At 46.6% G+C, this 23,793-nt stretch overlaps 1 protein-coding gene across 1 annotated transcript; it reads right to left on the bottom strand.

Annotated features, from left to right (window-relative positions):
* Window positions 1–631: 631 nt before the first annotated feature.
* VPS51 (VPS51 subunit of GARP complex) lies at window positions 632–23,793 on the bottom strand. Its single transcript, XM_070950947.1, is given in 11 exon segments — window positions 632–1,259; window positions 2,555–2,642; window positions 5,667–5,779; window positions 7,348–7,566; window positions 12,837–13,052; window positions 13,626–13,982; window positions 13,984–14,383; window positions 15,624–15,843; window positions 18,958–19,104; window positions 20,247–20,376; window positions 23,603–23,793. Coding segments are annotated over 11 exon segments (2,280 nt in total). The 5' UTR covers window positions 23,732–23,793; the 3' UTR covers window positions 632–998.

The following is a 23,793-nucleotide window of genomic DNA, read 5'->3' as shown; positions in this document are numbered from 1 at the left end:
TAAAAGAGGGTGGAAATGGTGTCTTATATACTGAATTCAGCCATTTTTGGCCTCCCAAAACCCTGCCCCAGGCGTCCCATTTTTGCCAAAAATAGGCTTGTTTTTCACAAAAACGGGATTCGCAGAGGGTTTGGGAGGCCTACAGAGTGCTCCTGGGGGCTGGGGAGGGCAAAAACGCAACGTGTGGGGGATTTTGGGAGGCCAAAACCCCCCAACCCCCAGGAGCACTCTGCAGGCCTCTCAAACCCTCTACGTGCCCCGTTTTTTGTGAAAAATGGCCCATTTTTGTGAATTTTCACCTCTCAAACTCCACACGCGGTGCATTTTTGTCCTCCCCAGTGCCCAGGAGCACTCTGCAGGCCTCCCAAACCCTCTGCACATCCCATTTTTGCAAAAAACGGGCTTCTTTTTCGCAAAAATGGGATGCGCAGAGGATTTGGGAGGCCTGCAGAGTGCTCCTGGGGGCTGGGGAGGGCAAAAACTTTTTTTCTTGTTTTCCTCTTCGAAATCTTAGTGCGTTTTATACTTTAGTGCGTCTTAATAGTCCGAAAAATACGATAGTCAGAATTGCAATTTTGTGAATGGTGTAGGAATCAGCTGACTTGCAATAATTGACCCAGTATTCCAAAGGCAGCAGACAATTAAATTACTCTTTATTTATCAGAATTTTCCCACCACTGAAGTTTCAAAGTTGCAGGGCACATCCACGGGGTGAACCCAATTTTCCCGACACCACTTCGCATACAGTTAGAAAGAGAAATGTTTTCTCTGTAGAGGTTTCCGGAAGCTCCTTTGCAGAATAGAGTTGGGACTTTTAAAAGATAAGAGACTTTGGGAACTTTTAAGAGGTGTGGAACTTCCAACTTCCAGAATTCCCCAGTCGGGGAATTCTGGGAGTTGAAGTCCCACACCTCTTAAAAGTTCACCAGCTGGAGAAAAACACTCGTTTCCGGATGGTCCAAATTAAGACTCCCGTCTTTCTTATGCCTCTCGCCATTCTACCCGCGTTCGCAGATGACCTCGATCACGCTCTGCTCCATGGGGACGGGGTCAAGGCACCGGTGAGCCGTACTGCCCACGATTTCGTCCAGCAAAAAATGCACCAGGTTCTCATCCGAAACGAAGCGCCAGAGGTAGAGCTGCAGGTAGTAGCAGTCTACCTGGATCTGCTGCAGGCCAAAGCGGCCGAAGGTGCGCAGGCGGACGCACTCCAGGAAAGTCTTCAGGCTGATCTTGATGATGCCCGTCAGCACGGAGACCTGGGTAGAGAAAGAGAAAGGAGGGTTTGAAAAAGGGTGAAAATCAGAGGCGGGATGTTTATTTATTTATTTTTGAAAAGATTGGGAAGCAACCATGTGCAAACTCGGAAGGAACCCTTTTGATTACACATAGTCCTTGACTTATGACCACAGTTGAGCGTGACATTTCTGTTCTTAAGCAAGGCAGTTAAGTGATTTTTGCCCCATTTTATAGGACTAGCGATAGCACTTACATACCGCTTCACGGTGCTTTATAACCCCGTTAAGTAGTTTCAGAGTCAGCCTCTTGCCCCCAACAATCTATTTCCTCATTTTATGGACCTCGGAAGGATGGAAGGCTGAGTCAACCTTGAGCCGGTGAGAATCGAACTCGTGGCAGTCGGCAGAGTCAGCCTGCAATACTGCATTCTAACCACAGGGAAGGGAAGGAAGGAAGGAAAGGAGGAAGAAAGGAAATAATAGGGAAGAATTAGGCAGAAGAAGACAGGAATGAGGGAGGAATTGGGGGAAGAAAAGGAAGGAAGGAAGGAAATAATAGGAAAGGAGGAATTAGGCAGAAGAAAATAGGAATGAGGGAGGAATTGCGGGAAGAAAAGGAAGGAAGGAAATAATAGGAAGGGAGGAATTAGAAGAAAAGAAAAGGAAAGAAGATGGAAGGGAAGGAGGGCAATAGCAGTAGCACTTAGACATATCCCACTTCACAGAGCTTTCTAGCCCTCTCTAAGTGGTTTACCGGGGGGGGGGGGGGGGGGGGGACGGGACACGACACTGAAGGGAACAGTTTTTGTCTTTTTGTGGAGGAACTCAGATTCTGCCTGACTCTAATGCAGTGATTCTCAACCTTCCTGATGCCACGACCCTTTAATACAATTCCTCATGTTGTGGTGACCCCCCAACCATAAAATTATTCCTAAAACCATTGAAAATATGTGCTTTGCGATGGTCTTAGGCGACCCCTGTGAAAGGGTCGTTCGACCCCCAGAGGGGTCGCGACCCACAGGTTGAGAACCACTGCTCTAATGCAACCAGCATCCCTTAGTAAAAGTATCTTTCACTTCCACCAAATGGGAGTCGAGGGTTTCCCTTCCTTAAGGGATCAGACTGGGGCAGGTCTGACACTACGATTCTAAGTACCTTAACCTTAGAGGTCTATCCCTTCCTTCCTGCTAAAAGCTCTCCCAGCTGTTGCTCAAACCAACCTACTTTAAAACGACAACTCTTTCTGCTTCTGAAAGTGCTGGGCGAAGAGAAGAAAAAGAGAAGAATTGGGCTCCATGCACCCCGCTTGTCCTCACCTTGTTAAACTCCACGGGGCTGAAGATATCAATCCGCTCCGAGAAAAGCTTCTGGATGTTGCTCAGCAAATTGGTATCCATGGGGGCACTGGCCGCAATTGTGGTGTGGGGAGAAGAAATAATTGATTATTTCATCTTTCATTAAACAGTGTGTCATCTGGGTACAAATATTTCGCGCAATAACAATTAAGATTTACAGCCATATTTACTATTTTGTCAATTCTTAACTTAGTACTAATAACTTACATACCTACTATTCTAACAATCCTCTTGTTAGCTTACTTAACTTTATTAAAAGGTTTTCCATATTTCACTTCTCAATAACTCCCATATGCTATAATAATCAGGATCTTCCTTTTCTTTAATTGCAAGTGTTCATCTATTCATTTCTGCACATTCTAATATTTTCTGAATAACATTCTCATCTGTCGGGATCTCTTCACTTTTCCAATTTTGCACAAAATTGTTTGTCTGTGTAATTAAGGATCTTTTTTTGGGTGACCCACAAAAATGTTCTTTTAAAAGCCAGGCTTTTTTTCAGCCGTTTCCAGGCTGACTTATGACCACAATTAACCCCAGAATTTATGTTGCTAAGTGAGAAATATGTTAAGTGACTTTTGCCCTGTTTTAATGACTTTTCTTGCCACGTTAAGTAAATCACTGCAGTTGTCAAATCCGTCACACGGCTCTTAAGTGAATCTGGCTTTCCCACTGACTTTGCTTATCAGCAGGTCGCAAAATCACGTGACCCTGGGATGCTGCAACCGTCTTAAGTGTGAGCCAGTTGCCAAGCATCCGAATGTAAATTGCGTGACTGTGGGGATGCTGCAACCGTCATACATGAGGTCACCTTTTACAGTGCCTTTGTAACTTTGAATGGTTACTAAATGAACTGTTGTGAGTTGAGAGTGTTAGGAAATGGTTATTTGTCTAACTAGTTGGTCAGGCAATATTTAAACCAACAATGTGTGGTTGCAGTCAGAAAGGTATTATATTACTTTAAGACTGTATTGCATCATCCTGTATCCTGATTGGCTAAGATCTGTAGCCAATGTACTTAAGGGAAGTCTGGATCATGGCTTGTGTGGATATACCACCATTTTACCTGTTTGTTTGCTATAACTCTCTACCTGATCTCTGCATGATCACTGTTTAATCATAGCTACATGTTGCTTTCTACTATTTATTGAATGTTTTGATATTGAACTTGTTCCTGTTTTGAAACTCAAGAAGAACTGTTTTATTGTGTATGACTACAACTGGTAAGAAGACTTTGTACTTGAAATATCCCTGGATTGATCTTTTAACTCTCGTCTTATCTGTGTATGACTTGGATTGTTTTTGGACTTTGCTTTACTTTTTCTAAAAGTAAAAGACTACAACAACTCAGTGTGTTTGTATGTTGACTGTGATTGTTCACAACCACTCCCAGTCGCTTTTCATGCGTTTACTCTGCTCAATAACCCACATCGTCAGTTATGAGCTAAGAATATCCTTATCAGAGAGCGACTTGTACTACTTCTTTTTTTACACTTTTTTTCATCCTACAGAAAGATGAAGAAGCTAAACGAGGAAAAGCAAAAATTAACAGCAGTTAACTTTCAAGTTCTGTTGCCTTCTGGCAGAAGATACAGAACAATTAAAACTTTTTTGGAATTGCTTTTATCCCAGAGCTATAATCGCACTCAACCATGAACTAAAGGGCCACCATTGATGAGCTGTTGGACAGCATTACTTGGTCTGTTGTGTGGATGTTTGGGTGGTTTAGGGGTGGGGAATTGTGGTGGGTGGGGGGGTGTTTGGGGATTGTTATGTGTGTTGGACCTGGTCTTTGGGTGTTAAGTGAATTTCGTTGTATGGGTATACTGTGTATATACGTACAATGACAATAAAGTTATTAAAGTTCAAAAAAGCCCTAAAATCATAATTTAATTAACTGATTGCAGATAGCCTAACTGGAAAGGTCAACTTAGCTCCCCTTCTGAAAGCTTAAAAGGTAGGAGCTAAGCATAATTCTGAAGGGACCTGTCGATCAAAAGGTTGGCAATTCGAGTCCCTAGTGTAATCCATGTAATGGGGTGAGTTCCCATGACTTGTCCCAGCTTCTGCCAACCTAGCAGTTCGAAAGCACGTAAAAAATGCAAGTAGAAAAATAGGGAACACCTTCGGTGGGAAGGGAACAGCGTTTTCCGTGCGCCTTTGGCCTTGAGTCATGCCAGCCACATGACCACGGAGACATCTTCGGACAGAGCTGGCTCTTCGGCTTTGAAATGGAGATGAGCACCGCTCCCTAGAGTTGGAAACGACTGGCACACATGTGCAAGGGGAGCCTTTACTTTTAAGTATAATTCTGCAGGGAGCCTGCTTATAGATAGCTTGGAACCAGTGCCATTTCCCTAACATACAGGTAAAGCAGGGGTGAAATTCAGCAGGTTCTGACAGGTTCTGGAAAACTGGTTGCAGAAATTTTGAGAAGTTTGGAGAACCGGCAAATGCGGTTCTCCAAACCAGAGTGCGGTGGGAATGGAGATTTTGCAATATCCTTCCCCTGCCACGCCCACCAAGCCATGTCCACAGAACTGGAAGTAAAAAAAATTGGATTTCACCACTGAGGTAAAGTCCTTGCAGAGTCAATGGGGAAGACAGATTCACTTTGCAACCGTGTTGCTAACTTGACAGCTGCAGTGATTCACTTAACATAGGCAAAAATCCCCTTAACCAATGTCTCACTTAACAAACATCCCCCAGGAATACGACTGATCCAGGACCTCTGTACCTTCCGTCGAGCTTTGAAGACCTTCCTATTTCAGCAAGCTGGGCTGGCTTAAAATTTTAAATGGGTTATTTTAAGGGTAATGGGTTTTAAATTTGGGGAAGCCAATTCCATTTAATTCGGTTTTAAATTATTTTAAATTTTATATTGTATGTATTTTAATTTTGGCTGTTCACCGCCCTGAGTCCTTCGGGAGAAGGGCGGTATACAAATTTAAATAATAAATAAACAAACAAACAAAAAATGTTGGGCCCAATTGTGGCGGAGAGCACCTTCAGGTGTTTCATGCAGAGAAGGTAACCTTGCTATGCGGCCTTGCCCCCCCCCCCATCAGCTCACCTGGGAGTGTAGCTGGGCGCGTAGCGGTTCTGCTGTCTAGAGACGGAAAAAGTCCGCTTGCTGGAATCGCTGCTCTGAGCTTTCCGCACCCCTTCCTCGTAGAGCAGGCCCACCTGGGAGAAGAGACAAGGGCAGGGAGATGCGAGTTGCTGGTGTGGACAGGCACCGGCAGCACAGAATACACAGCAAAACAACAGAGTCGGAAGGGACCTTGGAGGTCATCTAGTCCAACCCCACTGCCAAGCAGGAGACCCTGCACCGTTTCTGAGAGATGGCAGTCCAGACTTTTCTTGGAAGCCTCCAGGGATGAAGCTCCCACAACTTCCAAAGACAACTTCTGTTCCATGGGTTGATGGTTCTCTGTGTCAGAAAGTGACAGTGAACAGCTTTCAAGTTGCCATGAGCAGGAGGGAGGGAGAACTGATAGAGCTGATTGATTTCCCTAACTGAAGTGCATTCCATACATTCTTCCTGACCGCAATCAGAAGGAGGGTGTTGGATTTCACAGCCAGCCAAAGTGCTTAATTGGAGAATGTGATTTATGACACGGCCAGGGAGGAGGGGAGAGACAGGGTCATAGGGGAACGTAAATCTACTTGGGATTAGTTCTAACTGCATCCGAATATTTAGTTTAGTTTAGTTTAGTTTAATGCGATTTATATGCCGCCCTATCTCCAATGGACTCAGGGCGGCTCACAACAATAAAATGCACAATTGCACGTTAAAACAATATAAAATTAAAAGTCCAAATTAAAACAATTTAAAATCAATTTAAAATCTATTAAGAATATTGCCGAAATGGTGCTCCCAATAAATGACTGTATTCTTTTTTTTTCTTTTTTACTTTGATTTATATGTCGCCCTTCTCCGGAGACTCAGGGCGGCTTACAATGCGCTAAGCAATAGCCTTCATCCTTTTGTATATTTATACAAAGTTCAGCTTATTGCCCCCACAAACTGGGTCCTCAATGAAGTTTGGCTCATGACTCATGGATTAATTAGGGCATCTTTCAGAAACTTCACATCCTATCTAGCTATTATCTATCTATCTATCTATCTATCTCTCTATCTATCTATCTATCTATCTATCTATCTATCATTTATTTATTTATTTATTTATTTATTTATTTATTTATTTATTTATTTATTATTTATTTATTTAATTAATTAATGTATTTATATGCCGTCCTTCTCCAGAAGGACTCAGGGCGGCGAACACAAGTTAAAAACATGTACAACAAAATCCCATTTTAAACCAAATTAACTAATAACTAATAAATAATAAAACCCAGAATCAGAGTCAGCCTATTTGCTTGAATAGCCAAGTTTTCAGGTCCCGACGGAAGGAGCGGTTTCCAGGTTTAATCTCTTCCTTGATCAGTTTCCATCCATTTTATTCCTTGTCTGGCCTTCGGGTGCTCTGGAAAATAGTTTGACCCCCTTCCTCCTGTCTTGTGGCAGCCCCTCAAATATTGGAAGATGCTCTCCTGTCTCCCCTAGTCCTTCTCTTCACTAGACCAGCCAGGCCCAGTTCCTGCAACCGTTCTTCATGTTTCAGCCTCCAGTTGTTCTCCAAAGCCAGACACCCTGCCCCACCCCACTCCTCCATGCTACCAAGAGGCTACTTCACCTTCTTCCCAGGAAAATCCAGGGCTTGGCTGGGCCTTCCCTGCACTCTCACCTGCACGTCGATCGAGGTGGCATCTTCCACCACCCTCTTCATGACGGCACGGACGTTGCGAGGCTCGATGGTGGAGATCCAGTCGCGCGTCTCCACGCTCTTGCGCAACATCTGGGAGATGATCAGCCCCTGAACCTTCACGTAATGGTTCAGCAGCTTCTGGGCAGCCTCCCTGGCTTCGGCGCACAGCACGGTGACCGGCGTCACAGGGGAATGGTCCTGGTGGAGAGACAAGACCCAGTGGGCAGTTAGGAAGACGAACTGAAGTTCTGGCTCACCGGAATTTTAAACAGCATCTCCTTTTCCTTGGAGATGTTTTGGACCTCAGCTCCCATCATCCTGAGATTGGAGCCTAAAGGCTCCGGGAAAACAGCAGTTCCTTCAGTGTTTATATCATCAGCATAGAGCAAGCTGTTACCGTATGTGTTTAGGATCACCGGCATGTGTACCATGGGATCCTTCCTTAACCCTGGCAAGTCACTGATATATAAACTACCCGTATTTTTCGGACGCTCCGGACTATAAGACGCACCTACCATTTTTGTGGAGGAAAACAAGAAAAAAAAAATCTGCCTCTGCCTCCCAGCAATTTGCTTCCTTGCAGCAAACAGCAAATAGCCTGTTTCAGTTTCAGCACATCCTGATTAGCACAAGAAAAAAAAATCTGCCTCCCAGCAATTTGCCTCCTTGCAGCAAACAGCCTGCTTTAGTTTCATTTTCGTTTTCACCACAGCCTGATTAGCACAAGAAAAAAAAATCTGCCTCCCAGCAGTTTTCCTGCTTGCAGCAAACAGCCTGTTTTAGTTTCACTTTCATTTTCACCACAGCCTGATTAGCACAAGAAAAAAAAAATCTGCCTCCAGGAATTTGCCTTCTTGCAGCAAACAGCAAACAGCCTGCTTTAGTTTCATTTTCATTTTCATCACAGCCTGATTATACAAGAAAAAAAAATCTGCCTCCCAGCAGTTTTCCTGCTTGCAGCAAACAGCAAACAGCCTGCTTTAGTTTCATTTTCATTTTCACCACAGCCTGATTAGCACAAGAAGAAAAAAAAATCTGCCTCCCAGGAATTTTCCTGCTTGCAGTGCAATAGGCAATGGCAATCCCTGCAGCCTGAAACAGCTGAAGGTCGGGAGGCCGAACTGGCAATCAGCTGCTTGTGCTAATCAGGTTGTGCTGAAGCTGACAGGGGCTGTTTGCTGCAAGGAGGTAAATTGCTGGGAGGCCGAGGCCAAAAGGTGGGGACCAGAGGGTGGGCAGGGCTACATTCTTTTTTTTAATTTATTTTTTATTTGATTTATATGCCGCCCTTCTCCAGAGACTCAGGGCGGCTTACAGTGCGTTAAGCAATAGCCTTCATACTTTTGTATATTTATACAAAGTCAGCTTATTGCCCCCACAATCTGGGTCCTCATTTTACCTACCTTAGAAAGGATGGAAGGCTGAGTCAACCTTGAGCCTGGCGAGATTCAAACTTACTTTAATTGCAGACAGCTGGTGTTAATAACAGTGCTTTAGTCTGCTGCGCCACCAGGCTCACGGCTATTCGATGTATAAGACGCATCCAAATTTTCACTTTCTTTAAGGGGGGGGAAGTGCATCTTATACTCTGAAAAATACGGTAAATAATAATGGGGTCAGGATACACCCTTGCCTTACCCCTTTATTTGTGTGAATCCTGTTAGTCCAGAGCCCTATTAACCCCATACCGCACCCTCAAACAGGTACTCGTGTAAAGGGCTTTAATCAACGCCAGCAGTCTAGGTTCTATTTTAAGAGATGTCGGTTTACTCCCTCGCGCTTTTCTAGTTTACCATATCAAATGCTGCCGCGAGGTCTATAAAAGCAGCAAACAGGAGTCTCCTCTTATAGTCATATTTGGCAATTAGATAGTTCAAGATAAAGCAGTCATCCAAAGTGGATCGGCTTTGTCTAAAACTATAAATCCTATAATTATTAGGATCCTTTTTATTTCCTTTTTAAAATATATATATGGGGACAACTATTGCCATCTTCCACCCGTCGGGTATATGGCAGGTGTTATTTGTATGTGTAAAAAGACCTGCCTTGGTGTTTATAGAAAGCTGGAGACACCAAAAACACTCTCACCAATGCTGGAACAGTGGTGGGTTCCTCCCGATTCGGCCGAGCCGGTAGTGGTGACGATATGATGTCACAGAACCGGTTCTCTTTGTTCGGGAGTTGGGCTCTCCCGCCCCCCTCCCGCGTTATCCTTACCTTTTATTTGGCCCCACCCCCAATCTATTGCTGCCTCCCGAGTCCCAGCTGATTGGCTAGAAGGAAAAAAACTGCTTAAGCTCTTGCCGCGGGGCTTCAAAGGGCCGCCCTACAGCTGATCAGTGTTAAAAGGCAGTGTGGTGGTAGACCGGTGCCTCCAAAAACGAATGGGTAGACCGGTGCCTCCAAAAACGAATGGGTAGACCGGTGCCTCCAAAAACGAATGGGTAGACCGGTGCCTCCAAAAACGAATGGATAGACCGGTGCCTCCAAAAACAAATGGATAGACCGGTGCCTCCAAAAATAAATGGATAGACCGGTGCCTCCAAAAACAAATGGGTAGACCGGTGCCTCCAAAAACGAATGAGTAGACCGGTGCCTCCAAAAATGAATGGGTAGACCGGTGCCTCCAAAAACAAATGGGTAGACCGGTACAGCTCTGCAAGCAGTTAAAAGCCTGGTAGACCAGTACCTCTGCTAAATCCTAAAGAATTGTCACATGACCATCAAGCCACGCCCACAGAACCGGTAGTAAAAATTTTTAGAACCCACCCCTGTGCTGGAAGGTAGCATTTCTCAACTTGGCAACTTTTAAGAGGGGTGGACTTCAACTCCCAGAATTCCCCAGCCAGCATGCTTGAAGATGGATTGACTTCTACTCCCAGAATTAGGGAATTCTGGGAGCTGAAGTCCACCCATCTGAAAGCTATCAAGTTGAGAAATACTGGTTGGAGGCGTCAACTCCATGCTGTCCAATGCCTAGTTTTGGAAACAAGAGTCCTTAATCCGAGCCAGACGTGGATGCCAAAATTAATGTAGTTCGACCTTTTTTTTCCCCCCTAACCAATCTGGATCCTGAAGAGAACTTGCATAAGGGGCTCAGCTCAGAAGCTGCACCCAGCCTGACCCACTGTGGGCTTTTCCTTGGGGTTCCCCCCACAGCTCAAGAACAGGAAATCCGCACCGTTGGGTATTGCAGGAGAGCCCGTACAATGGCGCAAGCAACCCTCGACATATTGCAATAAGGAAACTCCGAGGACAAATTGTGCAAAAGGGGCAGTGTGTACATGTGTTCCTTCTCCTGTCCTGAGCTTGTTGTGGCTTTTATTTCAAAAAATGAAGCTCACGGGCGGTTGCATAATGCTTAAAAAGTTGTTTTTCCCATTAGAAGAGGTTTGGGCCTCTGATCAGCAGTGATCAGGGATCAAAATTATTTCATTCTACGTTTCTTCTCTCAATGGATTTTTTTAGCTTTGCAGCAAACTAAGTCAAGTCAAATCAAATCTTTATTACGGTCAGAGACCAGCATCATCTAGGGTTTCCCTTGTAGTTTGGAGGTTTTGCAGTCAGGGTTCAACGTGAAAAGTCTAATCAATGTTTCTCAACCTTAGCAGCTTTAAGATGGGTGGACCTCAACTCCCAGAATTCCCCAGCCAGCATGCTTTGAGATATGTGGACTTCAATTCCCAGAATTCCCCAGCTGGCATGCTTTAAGATGGGTGGACTTCCACTCCCAGAATCCCCCAGCCGGCATGCTTTAAGATGGGTGGACTTCCACTCCCAGAATTCCCCAGCCGGCATGCTTTAAGATGGGTGGACTTCCACTCCCAGAATCCCCCAGCCGGCATGCTTTAAGATGGGTGGACTTCCACTCCCAGAATTCCCCAGCCGGCATGCTTTAAGATGGGTGGACTTCCACTCCCAGAATTCCCCTGCCAGCATGCTTTAAGATGGGTGGACTTCCACTCCCAGAATTCCCCAGCCGGCATGCTTTAAGATGGGTGGACTTCCACTCCCAGAATCCCCCTGCCAGCATGCTTTAAGAGGGCTGGACTTCAGCTCCCAGAATTCCCCAGCCAGCATGCTTTAAGATGGGTGGACTTCCACTCCCAGAATCCCCCTGCCAGCATGCTTTAAGATGGGTGGACTTCATCTCCCACAATTCCCCAGCCAGCATGCTTTAAGAGGGGTGGACTTCCACTCCCAGAATCCCCCTGCCAGCATGCTTTAAGATGGGTGGACTTCCACTCCCAGAATCCCCCAGCCAGCATGCTTTAAGATGGGTGGACTTCCACTCCCAGAATCCCCCAGCAAGCATGCTTTAAGATGGGTGGACTTCCACTCCCAGAATGCCCCTGCCAGCATGCTTTAAGATGGGTGGACTTCCACTCCCAGAATCCCCCAGCAAGCATGCTTTAAGATGGGTGGACTTCCACTCCCAGAATCCCCCAGCAAGCATGCTTTAAGATGGGTGGACTTCCACTCCCAGAATCCCCCTGCCAGCATGCTTTAAGAGGGCTGGACTTCAGCTCCCAGAATTCCCCAGCCAGCATGCTTTAAGATGGGTGGACTTCCACTCCCAGAATCCCCCTGCCAGCATGCTTTAAGATGGGTGGACTTCATCTCCCACAATTCCCCAGCCAGCATGCTTTAAGAGGGGTGGACTTCCACTCCCAGAATCCCCCTGCCAGCATGCTTTAAGATGGGTGGACTTCCACTCCCAGAATCCCCCAGCCAGCATGCTTTAAGAGGGGTGGACTTCCACTCCCAGAATCCCCCTGCCAGCATGCTTTAAGATGGGTGGACTTCCACTCCCAGAATCCCCCAGCCAGCATGCTTTAAGATGGGTGGACTTCCACTCCCAGAATCCCCCAGCAAGCATGCTTTAAGATGGGTGGACTTCCACTCCCAGAATCCCCCAGCAAGCATGCTTTAAGATGGGTGGACTTCCACTCCCAGAATCCCCCAGCAAGCATGCTTTAAGATGGGTGGACTTCCACTCCCAGAATCCCCCAGCAAGCATGCTTTAAGATGGGTGGACTTCCACTCCCAGAATCCCCCTGCCAGCATGCTTTAAGAGGGCTGGACTTCAGCTCCCAGAATTCCCCAGCCAGCATGCTTTAAGATGGGTGGACTTCCAGGAGAATGGATTAACAACTCTGTGATTCTCTTAGCAACCATTGAAAAAATGGGTAAACACGGATGCCTTGACTTACAAGTGTTCCGTCTTAAGACTGAAATTCCAGTCCCAGTTGAGGTCATAAGTCAAGGACTAGCTGTCGTGTGTAATGTTATCGTCGAAATAAATTTAAGATTTCCTGAAGTGTCGGGTCTGTAACTCAAGGACTAGGCTGCCGTTTTCTCTGTGCTCTTCACCGGAATTTGGATCTGAAGAGGTTCTGACAGAAGCAAAGAGAGGCCTGCAAAATCTGAACTTCTGAATTTGCGCTCTGGCCAGCCTCCGACCCTACCTGTACCAGGAACTGCTCATCGGTTAAGGTGAGGATGTAGCTGATGGTGGCCGTCTCGTAATCCAAGCAGAGCCGGGAGAGGAGCAGCAAGAGAGCCGGGGGGCTGGATCCTCCTTTGTCGCCCGAACTCTCGCAGAACTGCCGGGCGATCTGGCAAAGGGACTTGATGAAGCTGACCACGAGGCCTTCGCGGACACCCTGGCTGCAGAATTCGCCCTGGAGGAAACCAAAAGGGAGACGCTAGTGGGCAGCTCTATGCAGAATAACAATAACAGAGTTGGAAGGGAGCTTATAGGTCATCTAGTCCAACCCCTCACCCAAGCAGGAGACCCTACACCATTTCTGAGAGATGGCAGTCCAGTCTCTTCTTGAAAGCCTCCAGGGATGAAGCTCCCACAACTTCCGAAGGCAACTTCTGCTCCATGGGTTGATGGTTCTCTGTGTCAGAAAATTTCTCCTTATTTCTAAGTTGAATCTCTTCCTTGATCAGTTGGATGGAGTCACTGAAGCAGTCCGCATGAGCTTAAATGGACTCCAGAGGATGGTAGAAGACAAGAAAGCCTGGAGGAACGTGGTCCATGGGGTCGCGATGGGTCGGACACGACTTCGCAACTAACAACAATAGCAGAGTTTCTCATCCGTGGCAACTTTAAGATGTGTGGACTTCAATGCCCAGAATTCCCCAGCCAACAGAATTCTGGGAGTTGAAGTCCACACATCTTAAAGTGGTTAAGAAGGAGAAAGGGTGCTTTGCAGCGGGTTACAAAAGGACAAATCCCTCTTTTTTACCTTGAAGTAAGGCTTGTTGGAGAAGCTGATGTCCTTGGCGGTGAAGAGGTGAACGTAAGTGAGGACTGACTTGATCTGGTTGAGGATGGAGGCTGAGATGGTGCCCAGCAGCTCTGCCAGGCTGGGGTTATCCTTCCCCACCAGCCGAGGGGCAGCCAAGGACTGGCGCACGTCCGTCAGGCAGTCCAGGTAGAAGCTCTCTAAGGCCTGGAGGTACTGCCGGATGCGCTCCTTGGCCGCGCGCACCACGATCTCCGTCCCTTCGGCGGACGCCCGCGAGGCCGGCAAAAGCTTGGCCAGGGCTTGCAGGCGCCGGTGGAAGCGGTCCAGAGCCCGCACCAGCAGGGAGTTGTCGCCCACCCCCTTTCTCGAGCTGAATCCGCCTCTCCACCAGGGCGAAGTAGCGTTCCATCAGGTTGTCGACGAAGGTCACCAGCTTGTCGTGAGCCATGCGGGAGATGCCCTGAGCACCGCCCTCCCGGTGGATGAACAGCTCCTGGTAGGAGGCGATCACCAGGCAGATGTTGCTGACAAAGCTGTTGCACCCACGGTCCGTGAATTCGAGAATGTCGGTCGCTGGGCCGGATGCCCCTAAACGTGGCCCGTCTCCCAGCTCGGCCTCCAGGGTCTGCAGCTCGGCCTCCAGCCGGCAGTGGGCGTGAGAGAGGAATTCATCACACAGCTCTTCTGCTGGCTCCCCCAGCTGGAGCAGCAGTTCCACGCATTCAGCTAAGTCCTTAGCGCCAGAGCCTCCGTCCCTGGAGGAAAAAAAACCCAGGCGGACTCATCAGAAGGTCATAATCCCCACCTCCTTTGCTCTGTTCTAACCCACCGTATTTTACAGGTAGTCCTTGACTTACACCAGTTTGCTTAGTGACCGTTCGAAGTTACAATGGCACCGAGAAAAAAAAAATGACTTATGTCCCGTTTTTGATACAACTGTTGCAACTGGTTGTAAATCCAAGCCGGTTGCCAAGCTCTGGAATTGGGATCTCGTGATACAGTAGTCCTAAGTGTAAGTCCATGCTGTAAGTCGCCTTTTCTAAGGCCGTAGTAACTTTGATCCATCATTAAATGGTCATAAAGTTGAGGACTGCCTGTGCTTTTTTGCAAAACTTGTGAATCTGTTATTTTTAGAATAGAATAACAGAAGGGACCTTGGAGGTCTTCTAGTCCAACCCCCTGCTTAGGCAGGAAACCCTACACCACTTCAGATAAATGGTTACCCAACCTCTTCTTTAAAACCTCCAGTGTTGAAGCATTCACAACTTCTAGAGGCAAGTTATTCCACTGATTGATTGTTCTAACTATCAGGAAATTTCTTAGTTCTAGGTTGCTTCTCTCCTTGATTAGTTTCCACCCGTTGCTTCTTGTCCTGCCTTCGGGTGCTTTGGAGAAGAACTTGATTCCCTCTTCTTTGGGGCAGCCTCTGAGATATTGGAATACTGCTATCATGTCTCTCCCAGTCCTTCTCTTCATTAAACTAGACATACCAAGTTCCTGCAACCCTTCATCGTATGTTTTAGCCTCCAGTCCCCTAATCCTCTTTGTTGCTCTTCTATGCACTCTTTCTAAAGTCTCCACATCTTTTTTACATTGTAGTGACCAAAACTGAATGCAATATTCCAAGTGTGGCTTTACCAAGGCATTATAAAGTGGTATTAACACGTCACGTGATCTTGATTCTATCCCTCTGTTTATGCAGCCTAGAACTGTGTTGGCTTTTTTGGCAGCTGCTGCACACAGCTGGCTCATATCTAAATGGTTGTCCACTAGGACTCCAAGATCCCTCTCAGTTACCACTATTGAGTGAGGTACCACATATACTGTACCTGTGCATTTTCTTTTTCTTGCCTAAATGTAGAACCTTACTTTTTTCACCCTTGAATTTCATTTTGCTAGATTTTAGCCCTCTGCGAATTCAGGGACCGAGAACGCGACACCTTCCATGCCACAACCGTCTCCCCTGCTGTCTCACCGCCTCCTCTGGACGCTTACCGGAATTTCTCCCGCAGCTTCTGAGCGAGGTCAGCCATGATCTTCTGACAGTCGTCCTGGATGCCCCGGAAGGAGGGCATGTGTTGGTACTGGTGGAGGATGCAGCGAGCTTTGCTGTAGTACCGGACTGCCTGCCCGTAGGCCGCCAGTTCCACACACTTGGTCAGACGGGCTGGAAGCTCGAACAGGAACTGCAGCTTGCGCAGAAGCGCATGGACTCCTGGGGTTGGGAGCAGAGGTGGTATTCAGCCGGTTTGGGCAAATTGGTCACGGAAATAGCTGGTGGGCCCATCCACCTACCCCAGCTCTATGCTGTCCTATTAAGGCACGTTTTTGAGCCGGGTTAGGGTTAGAGTTAGTCAGATCAGGAGATGCAGGTGATGCTCTGCTCTGTTTGGGAGCTACCGCACATTCCTCTCCAAGGTGTAAGCAGGGTTGCTAAATCTGCCGGTGAATTATGCCAAACCGACCAGCTGGATACAGGGAGTCCTTGACTTACGACCACAACGGAGCCCAAAATCTCTGTTGCTAAGCGAGACAGTCGTTAAGTGAGTTGTGCCCCGTTTTATGGCTTTTCTCACCATGTTTGTTAAGTGAATCGCTGCAGCTGTTAAGTTAGCAACCCGGTTGTTAAGTGAGTCTCGCTTCCCCTTTTGACTTTGCTGGTCAGGACGTCATCAAAAGTTATTATAGACCCTCAGGACACTGTAACCGTCACAAATACGAGTCAGCTGCCAAATAGCAATAGCAATAGGCCTTAGACTTATATACTGCTTCACGGTGCTTCACAGCCCTCCCTAAGCGGTTAATAGGATCAGCATCTTTTCCCCAACAACCTGGGTCCTCATTTAACCAACCTCGGAAAAATGGAAAGCTGAGTCAAGCTTGAGCTTGTCAGAATCGAACTGCCAGCAATTCGGTAGTCAGTAGAAGTAGCCTGCAGTACTGCATTCTAACCACTGTGCCACCATGTCCAAATTTTGACCATAGGGGATGCTGCAATGGTCGTGCGAAAAATAGACATAACTTTTTTTTCAGTGCCATTGTAACTTCGAACTGTCACTAAATGAATTGTTGTAAGTAGAGGACTACCTGCATGCCAAACCTACATCCCACCCACCACCCTTATTGCTCTTCCAGGAGATCTTTGCCCAACCATCTTACACTGGTTGTAATAGAATGTAAGGTTATAATGTTAAGGAGCAGTTTATATAGTGACGGAGTTTATGGAATAAATCGAATTGCAGATAATCATTTGTTTAGTGACCGTTCAAAGTTACAACGGCACTGAAAAAAGCCACCAGAGAACCGGTAGTTACCCTGATTGCAGCAACCACAGGCTCACGTGATTCAAATTTGGCAACCGGCTTGTAGTTATGACAGTTGCACTGTTCTGGGGTCAAAGGATCGGCGATTGCGGACTTCCGACAAGCAGAGTCAACGGGGAAAGCCAGGCTTCCGACGTCCCGATATAGTCAGTTGGTGCCATCACTGACTATTGGAGGCGAATCATTGGCCCCCACGGAGAGGGCTCGCAACTTGGGCGTCCTCCTGGATTCACGGCTGTCTTTAGAAGAGCACTTGACAGCCGTGACCGGGAGGATTTTTCATCAGGTTCGCCTGATTCGCCAGTTGTGTCCCTTTCTGGATCGGGACTCCTTACGCACGGTCACTCATGCTCTCGTTACTTCCCGCCTGGACTACTGCAACGCTCTCTACATGGGGCTCCCCTTGAGGAGCACCCGGAGGCTCCAACTGGTGTAGAGTGCGGCTGCGCGGATGGTAATGGGAGCGACATGGCGCTCCTATGTAACACCCCTCCTGCGCGAGCTGCACTGGCTCCCGGTGGTCTTCCATGTGCGCTTCAAGGTCTTGGTTACCACCTTTAGAGCGCTCCATGGCTTAGGACCTGGTTATCTACGGGACCGCCTGCTGCCACCAGTAGCCTCCCACCGGCCGGTACACTCTCATAGAGGGGCTCCTTCGGGTGCCATCGGCCAAACAAGCGGCCCCCAGGGGGAGAGCCTTCTCTGTGGGGGCACCTACTATCTGGAATGAGCTCCCCCCGGAGATACGGAGGATCCCGGATCTACGCACCTTCCGCCGCGCTCTTAAAACCTTTTTATTCCATCAGGCTGGCCTGGCTTAATTTTTCCCTTTTTCCCTTTTAAAATGCAAATTTTAATTTGTTTTTAATTTATTGGGGTGTTTTTAAATCTGTCTTCGGCCAAATTGTTTAATTCGGTTTTATTCTGTTTTTAAATTTTGTATTTATGTGTTTTTATCTTGTGGCTGTTCACCGCCCTGAGTCCTTCGGGAGTAGGACGGTATACAAATCAAATAAACTAAACTAAACTAATGCCTGCAAGATTCATTTAACAACTGCAGCGATTTGCTTAAGAAGCCTTACATAAAGGTGGTACGATTGGACACGGCTCCCGTCATAAGCGCCTCGCTTAGCGATGGAAGCTCAGGTCCCAGTTGCGGTCGTAAATCGAGGTCTATCTGTAGTCAACGGGTTGTCTCGTGAGACAATAGGGTTGTTTGTAATGAAGACAGGGATTATCTAAAAAATAAGATTTTCTATGAATGAGATAGCTCTTATCTTGCAGCACAGGTGAGATAATGTTCATAATTCAACATATCTGCCTAATCTATGCTTCATTCAATTTTACTGTAGAGAACATTATGGCTCCTTTATGACCTGTGGACTTCAACTCCCAGAATTCCTGAGCCAACCAGGAGTTGACTGGCTGGCAGTTAAAAGTCCACAGGTTGTAAAAGAGGCCATCGTTTCCCATCCCTGTCATAGATCATCATCTTCTTTTAATGACCCCATAATCCCTTGCAGGGTGGAGTCTGGGCAGCTGAATGGAGCTAGCAGAGCGTTTAATGGCCGGATGCCGTCCCTGTTGCCAATGCGGAGTTTTGTTCGGCAGATATATTCTCAGTGTGCCCAGAGATAGAAACATCTGCCTCTACCTAGGATCGAACTCACAGCCTCCCGATTGTGAGGCGAGAGCTCCACCTCTAGGCCACCACACCACTCATCCCTATCATAGATGGACCGGGGATTAATATATTATAATAGTCTCCCGTATCCTTTTTGTGATCCAAGAAAATTCACTTCTGGAATTATATTCTTTAGTCTCCTATCCATCTAAAACAGAGGTCTTCAAACTTGGCAGCTTTAAGACTTGTGGACTTCAACTCCCAGAATTCCCCAGTCAGCTATGCTGACGGGAATTCTGGGAGTTGAAGTCCACAAGTCTTAAAGCTGCCAAGTTTGAAGACCTCTGATCTAAAACCACCTGGGCATGCCAGACACACCCACCTGACAGCTTGGTGATCTGCTCGTGTTGATCCTGGAGGGTCCCACTGATGCTGGCGCTAAACTCGGTGATCACGGCCATGTTGGCGGCCAGACAATCCATCTCGTCTTCCATCTTCTTGAAGTCGTTCTTCATCTTGCGGATTGTGTCTATGGGGAGGAGGAGGAGGGGGGGGGGAAGGAAAGGCGTTAACAGAATGACAGAGTGGGAAGGGACCTTGGAGGTCTTCTAGTCCAGCCCCCTGCTGAAGCACGAGACCCTGTCCCCAGCATATAAGGAGAATCAATACAAAATGTTTTACAGATGGCATATGCCGCCTGAAAAATTGGCAAAAATGTTTAAAGATAAATCAGCTAAATGTTGGAAATGCCATCAGACACCGGGATCGTATTATCGTACGTGGTGGACGTGTCCAGAAGCGAGAAGTTATTGGATTAAAATTAAAACATGGTTAGATGAAATGATACAACAACATATGGACTTAAAACTTGAACTGTTCCTAATTGGCCATCTTACCAGAGAAATTTAGTAAAGGAAATGCATATCTGATTATACATGTTATAACTGCAGCGAGGATAGTATTTGCGCAAAGATGGAAAGCAGAGAAAATCCTTATAAAGGGAGAAGTAATTAAGAAAATATTGGGATTGTGCAGAAATGAATAGATTGACAATTAAAGAGAGGAATCGGAATATTTTAAGGTATGGGGACAATTTTATCATTGGTTAGAGAAGAGATATCCATAGGGTAATGTGGTCATGAAATGAGTGAAGAAGGAGAGAAAGAAGATAGATAAATGTATTAATAGAAAAACAAGAAATGTGGGAGAAATGTTACAATAAATGAAACGATAATATTAAGATATGATAAATAGTGGAGTAGGAAGAAGACACAAAAGATGTAGTCAGATGATACACTGATTGATTATGTATTGTATGTTTGTTTCCAGAGCATCATAGTGCATAGTCATCAATAACAGGTGTGTAATAGTGGTTTTATCTACAAAAGAATATATACTATACATACACATACTACAGGCAGAGGTCAAACAATCAGCAATTACAGCAGGGAAAAAACACATGGTGAGAGAGACGCCCTAAAAGTCCGAAAGGAGAAGGGCGGTATAGAAATTTAAATAATAATAATAAATAAATGAAAAGGGCCTCTTCTTATTATACAGGCTCTTAAAGGGATAACAGCCAAACACCTTGCTGACTCATTCCCATCATTGCATCAGCTAGTCAGCTCTTAAATCACTACCCTGACAAGGGTATCCCCTTCCTCAAATTACCTGTGGCAGAAATGAACTTGTTGTAATTCTCATAGACCAGGGTCTGCATATCACTATCCAGCGCCCGGATCTGCTTCACCATGTCTGTCTCACAGTCCATCAGCTGAGCCAAGGGGCATTCCTTCCGCAGCTGGTAGAAGGGAAAAGAAGATGTTTGCTGGTGGCAGCAGAAAATAACTTTGCTTGGTTCTTTGGTCTTCATTGCAAGATCATGAGGTTGGCAGAGAAAAGCCCGGAGGCCGAATCCCAATCAACATCTCCAGAGAGGAAGGGGCTCATTGGGGAAGACTAAGACTAAGACTCTGATGTGTGGGTTTTTTGTTTTTGCTTTTTGCAATAGAACTTAGATTTATATACCGCTTCACAGTGCTTTACAGCCCTTTTTAAGCGGTTAAGAGTCAACTTCTTGCCCCCAACAATCTGGGTCCTCATTTTACCGACCTCGGAAGGACGGAAGGTGAGCCGGACAGGATTGAACTGCTGGCAGTCGGCTTGCAACCCTGCATTCTAACCACTGCGCCACCATGGCTCTGGTTTTATAGCTCCCCCCCCATTAACTCCAAAGTCCAGACTTTAAAACATAGAATAATAGAAGGTTGTCTTCTAGTCCAGTCCCCTGCTCAAATGGTTATCCAACCTCTTCTTAAAAACTAACAGTGTTGGAGCATTTACAACTTCTGGAGGCAAGTTGTTCCACTGATTTATTGTCCTCGCTGTTAGGAAATTTCTCCTTAGTTCTAGGTTGCTTCTCTCCTTGATTAGTTTCCACCCACTGCTTCTTGTCCTGCCCTCAGGGGCTTTGGAGAATAGCTTGACTCCCTCTTCTTTGGGGCAGCCCCTAAGATATTGGAAGACTGCTATCATGCCCTCCCCTCCTTCTTTTCATTAAACTAGACCTACCCAGTTCCTGCAACTTTTCTTCATATGTTTTAGCCTCCAGTCCCCTAATCATCTTTGTTGCTCTTCTCTGCACCCTTTGTGTATTCCCCCATACAAATACAGGTAGCCCATGACTTAGAAAAGCACAAAATAATAGAATAACAGAGTTGGAAGGGACCTTGGAGGTCCTTTAGTCCAACCCCCACCCCTGCTCAAGCAGATGACCTTCTACCATTCTGGGTAAATGGTTGCCCAACATCCTCTTAAAATCCTGCAGTGATGAGAGCACCTACAACTTCTGGTGGCAAACCGTTCCCCTGGTTGATTGTTCTCCCTGTCAGGAAGTTTCTCCTTAATTCCAGGTTGCTTCTTCTCCTTGATTAATTTCCATCCGTTGTTTCTCGTCCTGCTTTCAGGTGCTTTGGAGAAGGGGTTAAATCCCCTTCCCCAACTTCCAACTAAATTAAGCTGTCAATCTAAGACAGGAGTCTGCAACCTTAAACACTCAAAGGGCCATTTGGACCCATTTCCCACAGAAAGGAAGACACTGGGAGCCACAAAACCTGGGTGGGCGTGGCCAACTCGATGTCACTCACTTCCACCAGTCACATGACACACACACTCCCGCCACGCCTAGCCACCCGGTCATTAGGGCAGAGGACTGGTTGTTAAAAAACACCGGGAGCCACAAAAGCCTTCTGACATCTCTCTCTCTCCCCCTCCCTCTCTGTGTATCTGCCTTGGCTGCTTCTCCATCCCCTGCCGTCGCCCTTGCCTTCTCAGGCCAGGCAAGGAGTGACTGGGAGGGAAGGGTGAGGTGTGGGGCTAGCCTGTGGTCACCTGACAGGGAGCCACAGCAGAGGGCCCAAAGAGCCGCATGTGGCTCTGGAGCCGCAGGTTGCTGACACCTGATCTAAGGATTTCCTTTCTACCTGGCTAAGTGGCTAAGACAAGCTGAGCTTGCCGATCAGAAAGGTCGGCAGGCAGGTCGGCGGTTCGAATCCCTAGTGCAGGTCTCCTGCGTGAGCAGGGGGGGTTGGACTGGATGACCCCCAAGGGTCCCTTCCAACTCTGCTACTGTTACCTGGCACCAGGGCCCAATAAGGATGGATGGAGGGGTAGCTTCCCTACCACCCTCCAGCCTCCAAAGGACCTAAGATTGGAGAATTTCAAGAAGAAACTGGACATGGAATGAGGACTCCTGCCTTTGGGTTGGACTAGATGACCTCCAAGAGTCTCTTCCACCTCCGCTATTCTATTCTATTCTATTCTATTTCAATTCTAATTCTAATTGAATTCTAATTAATTCTAATTCTAATTCTAATTCTAATTCTAATTCCAATTCCAATTCTATTCCAATTCCACTCCCACTCCCACTCCCACTCCACTCTATTCCTCCTCCAGCCTCCAAAGGACCTAAGATTGGAGAATTTCAAGAAGAAACTGGACATGGAATGAGGACTCCTGCCTTTGGGTTGGACTAGATGACCTCCAAGAGTCTCTTCCATCTATTCTATTCTATTCTATTCTATTCTATTCTATTCTATTCTATTCTATTCTATTCTATTCTATTCTATTCTATTCTATTCTATTCTATTCTATTCTATTCTACTCTACTCTACTCTATTATTTCAATTCTAATTCTAATTCTAATGCTATTCTATTTCAATTCTAATAATTCTAATTCTAATTCTACTCTACTCTACTCACCCTCCAGCCTCCAAAGGACCGAAGATTGAAGAATTTCAAGAAGAAACTGGACATGGAATGAGGACTCCTGCCTTTGGGTTGGACTAGATGACCTCCAAGAGTCTCTTTCATCTCCTCTATTCTATTCTATTCTATTTCAATTCTATTTCAATTCTAATTCTAATTCTAATTCTAATTCTAATTCTAATAATTCTAATTCTAATTCTATTCCAATTCCACTCCCACTCCACTCTATTCACCCTTCAGCCTCCAAAGGACCTAAGATTGAATAATTTCAAGAAGAAACTGGACATGGAATGAGGACTCCTGCCTTTGGGTTGGACTAGATGACCTCCAAGAGTCTCTTTCATCTCCTCTATTCTATTCTATTCTATTTCAATTCTATTTCAATTCTAATTCTAATTCTAATTCTAATTCTAATTCTAATTCTAATAATTCTAATTCTAATTCTATTCCAATTCCACTCCCACTCCACTCTATTCACCCTTCAGCCTCCAAAGGACCTAAGATTGAATAATTTCAAGAAGAAACTGGACATGGAATGAGGACTCCTGCCTTTGGGTTGGACTAAGGGACCTCCAGGGGTCCCTTAGAGGAGTCTATGGCCCAAAAGGGACGACAGGGGTGGAGGGAGGATTGTAGTCTCCCCTCCCCACCCCCGGGAGGATGGAGGGAAGGGCGAAATGCGGGCCTTCTGCACATGCCCAGAGGCCCCTTCGGCAGAGGGGCGCGTCCCAAGCCAGCCCCGCCCCTCCCCTCCCCCCCACCTTGGTGAGGTAGGTTTCCGGGTCGAAGTGGGGCCCGTTGATGTCAATGGGGCCGCCGAGGTCGCCCCTGGCCGAGTCGGCCAAAGCCTCGCCCGCCGGGTCCGGCAGCCCGTAGTAGAGCTTCAGCATCCCGTGAGGACGCCGCTTCCCGCCCGGAGGCTCCGCGTCGCCTTCGGGCTGAGGAGCCGCCG

Source organism: Pituophis catenifer, unplaced genomic scaffold (assembly GCF_029215685.1).
Source record: "Pituophis catenifer annectens isolate HBS135680 unplaced genomic scaffold, rPitCat1.0.hap2 SCAF_10, whole genome shotgun sequence".
In the NCBI taxonomy this organism is placed as follows: Eukaryota; Metazoa; Chordata; class Lepidosauria; order Squamata; family Colubridae; genus Pituophis; species Pituophis catenifer.
The sequence above is the reverse complement of the archived record's forward strand: the minus strand, read 5'-3'. Positions and strand labels throughout refer to the sequence as shown.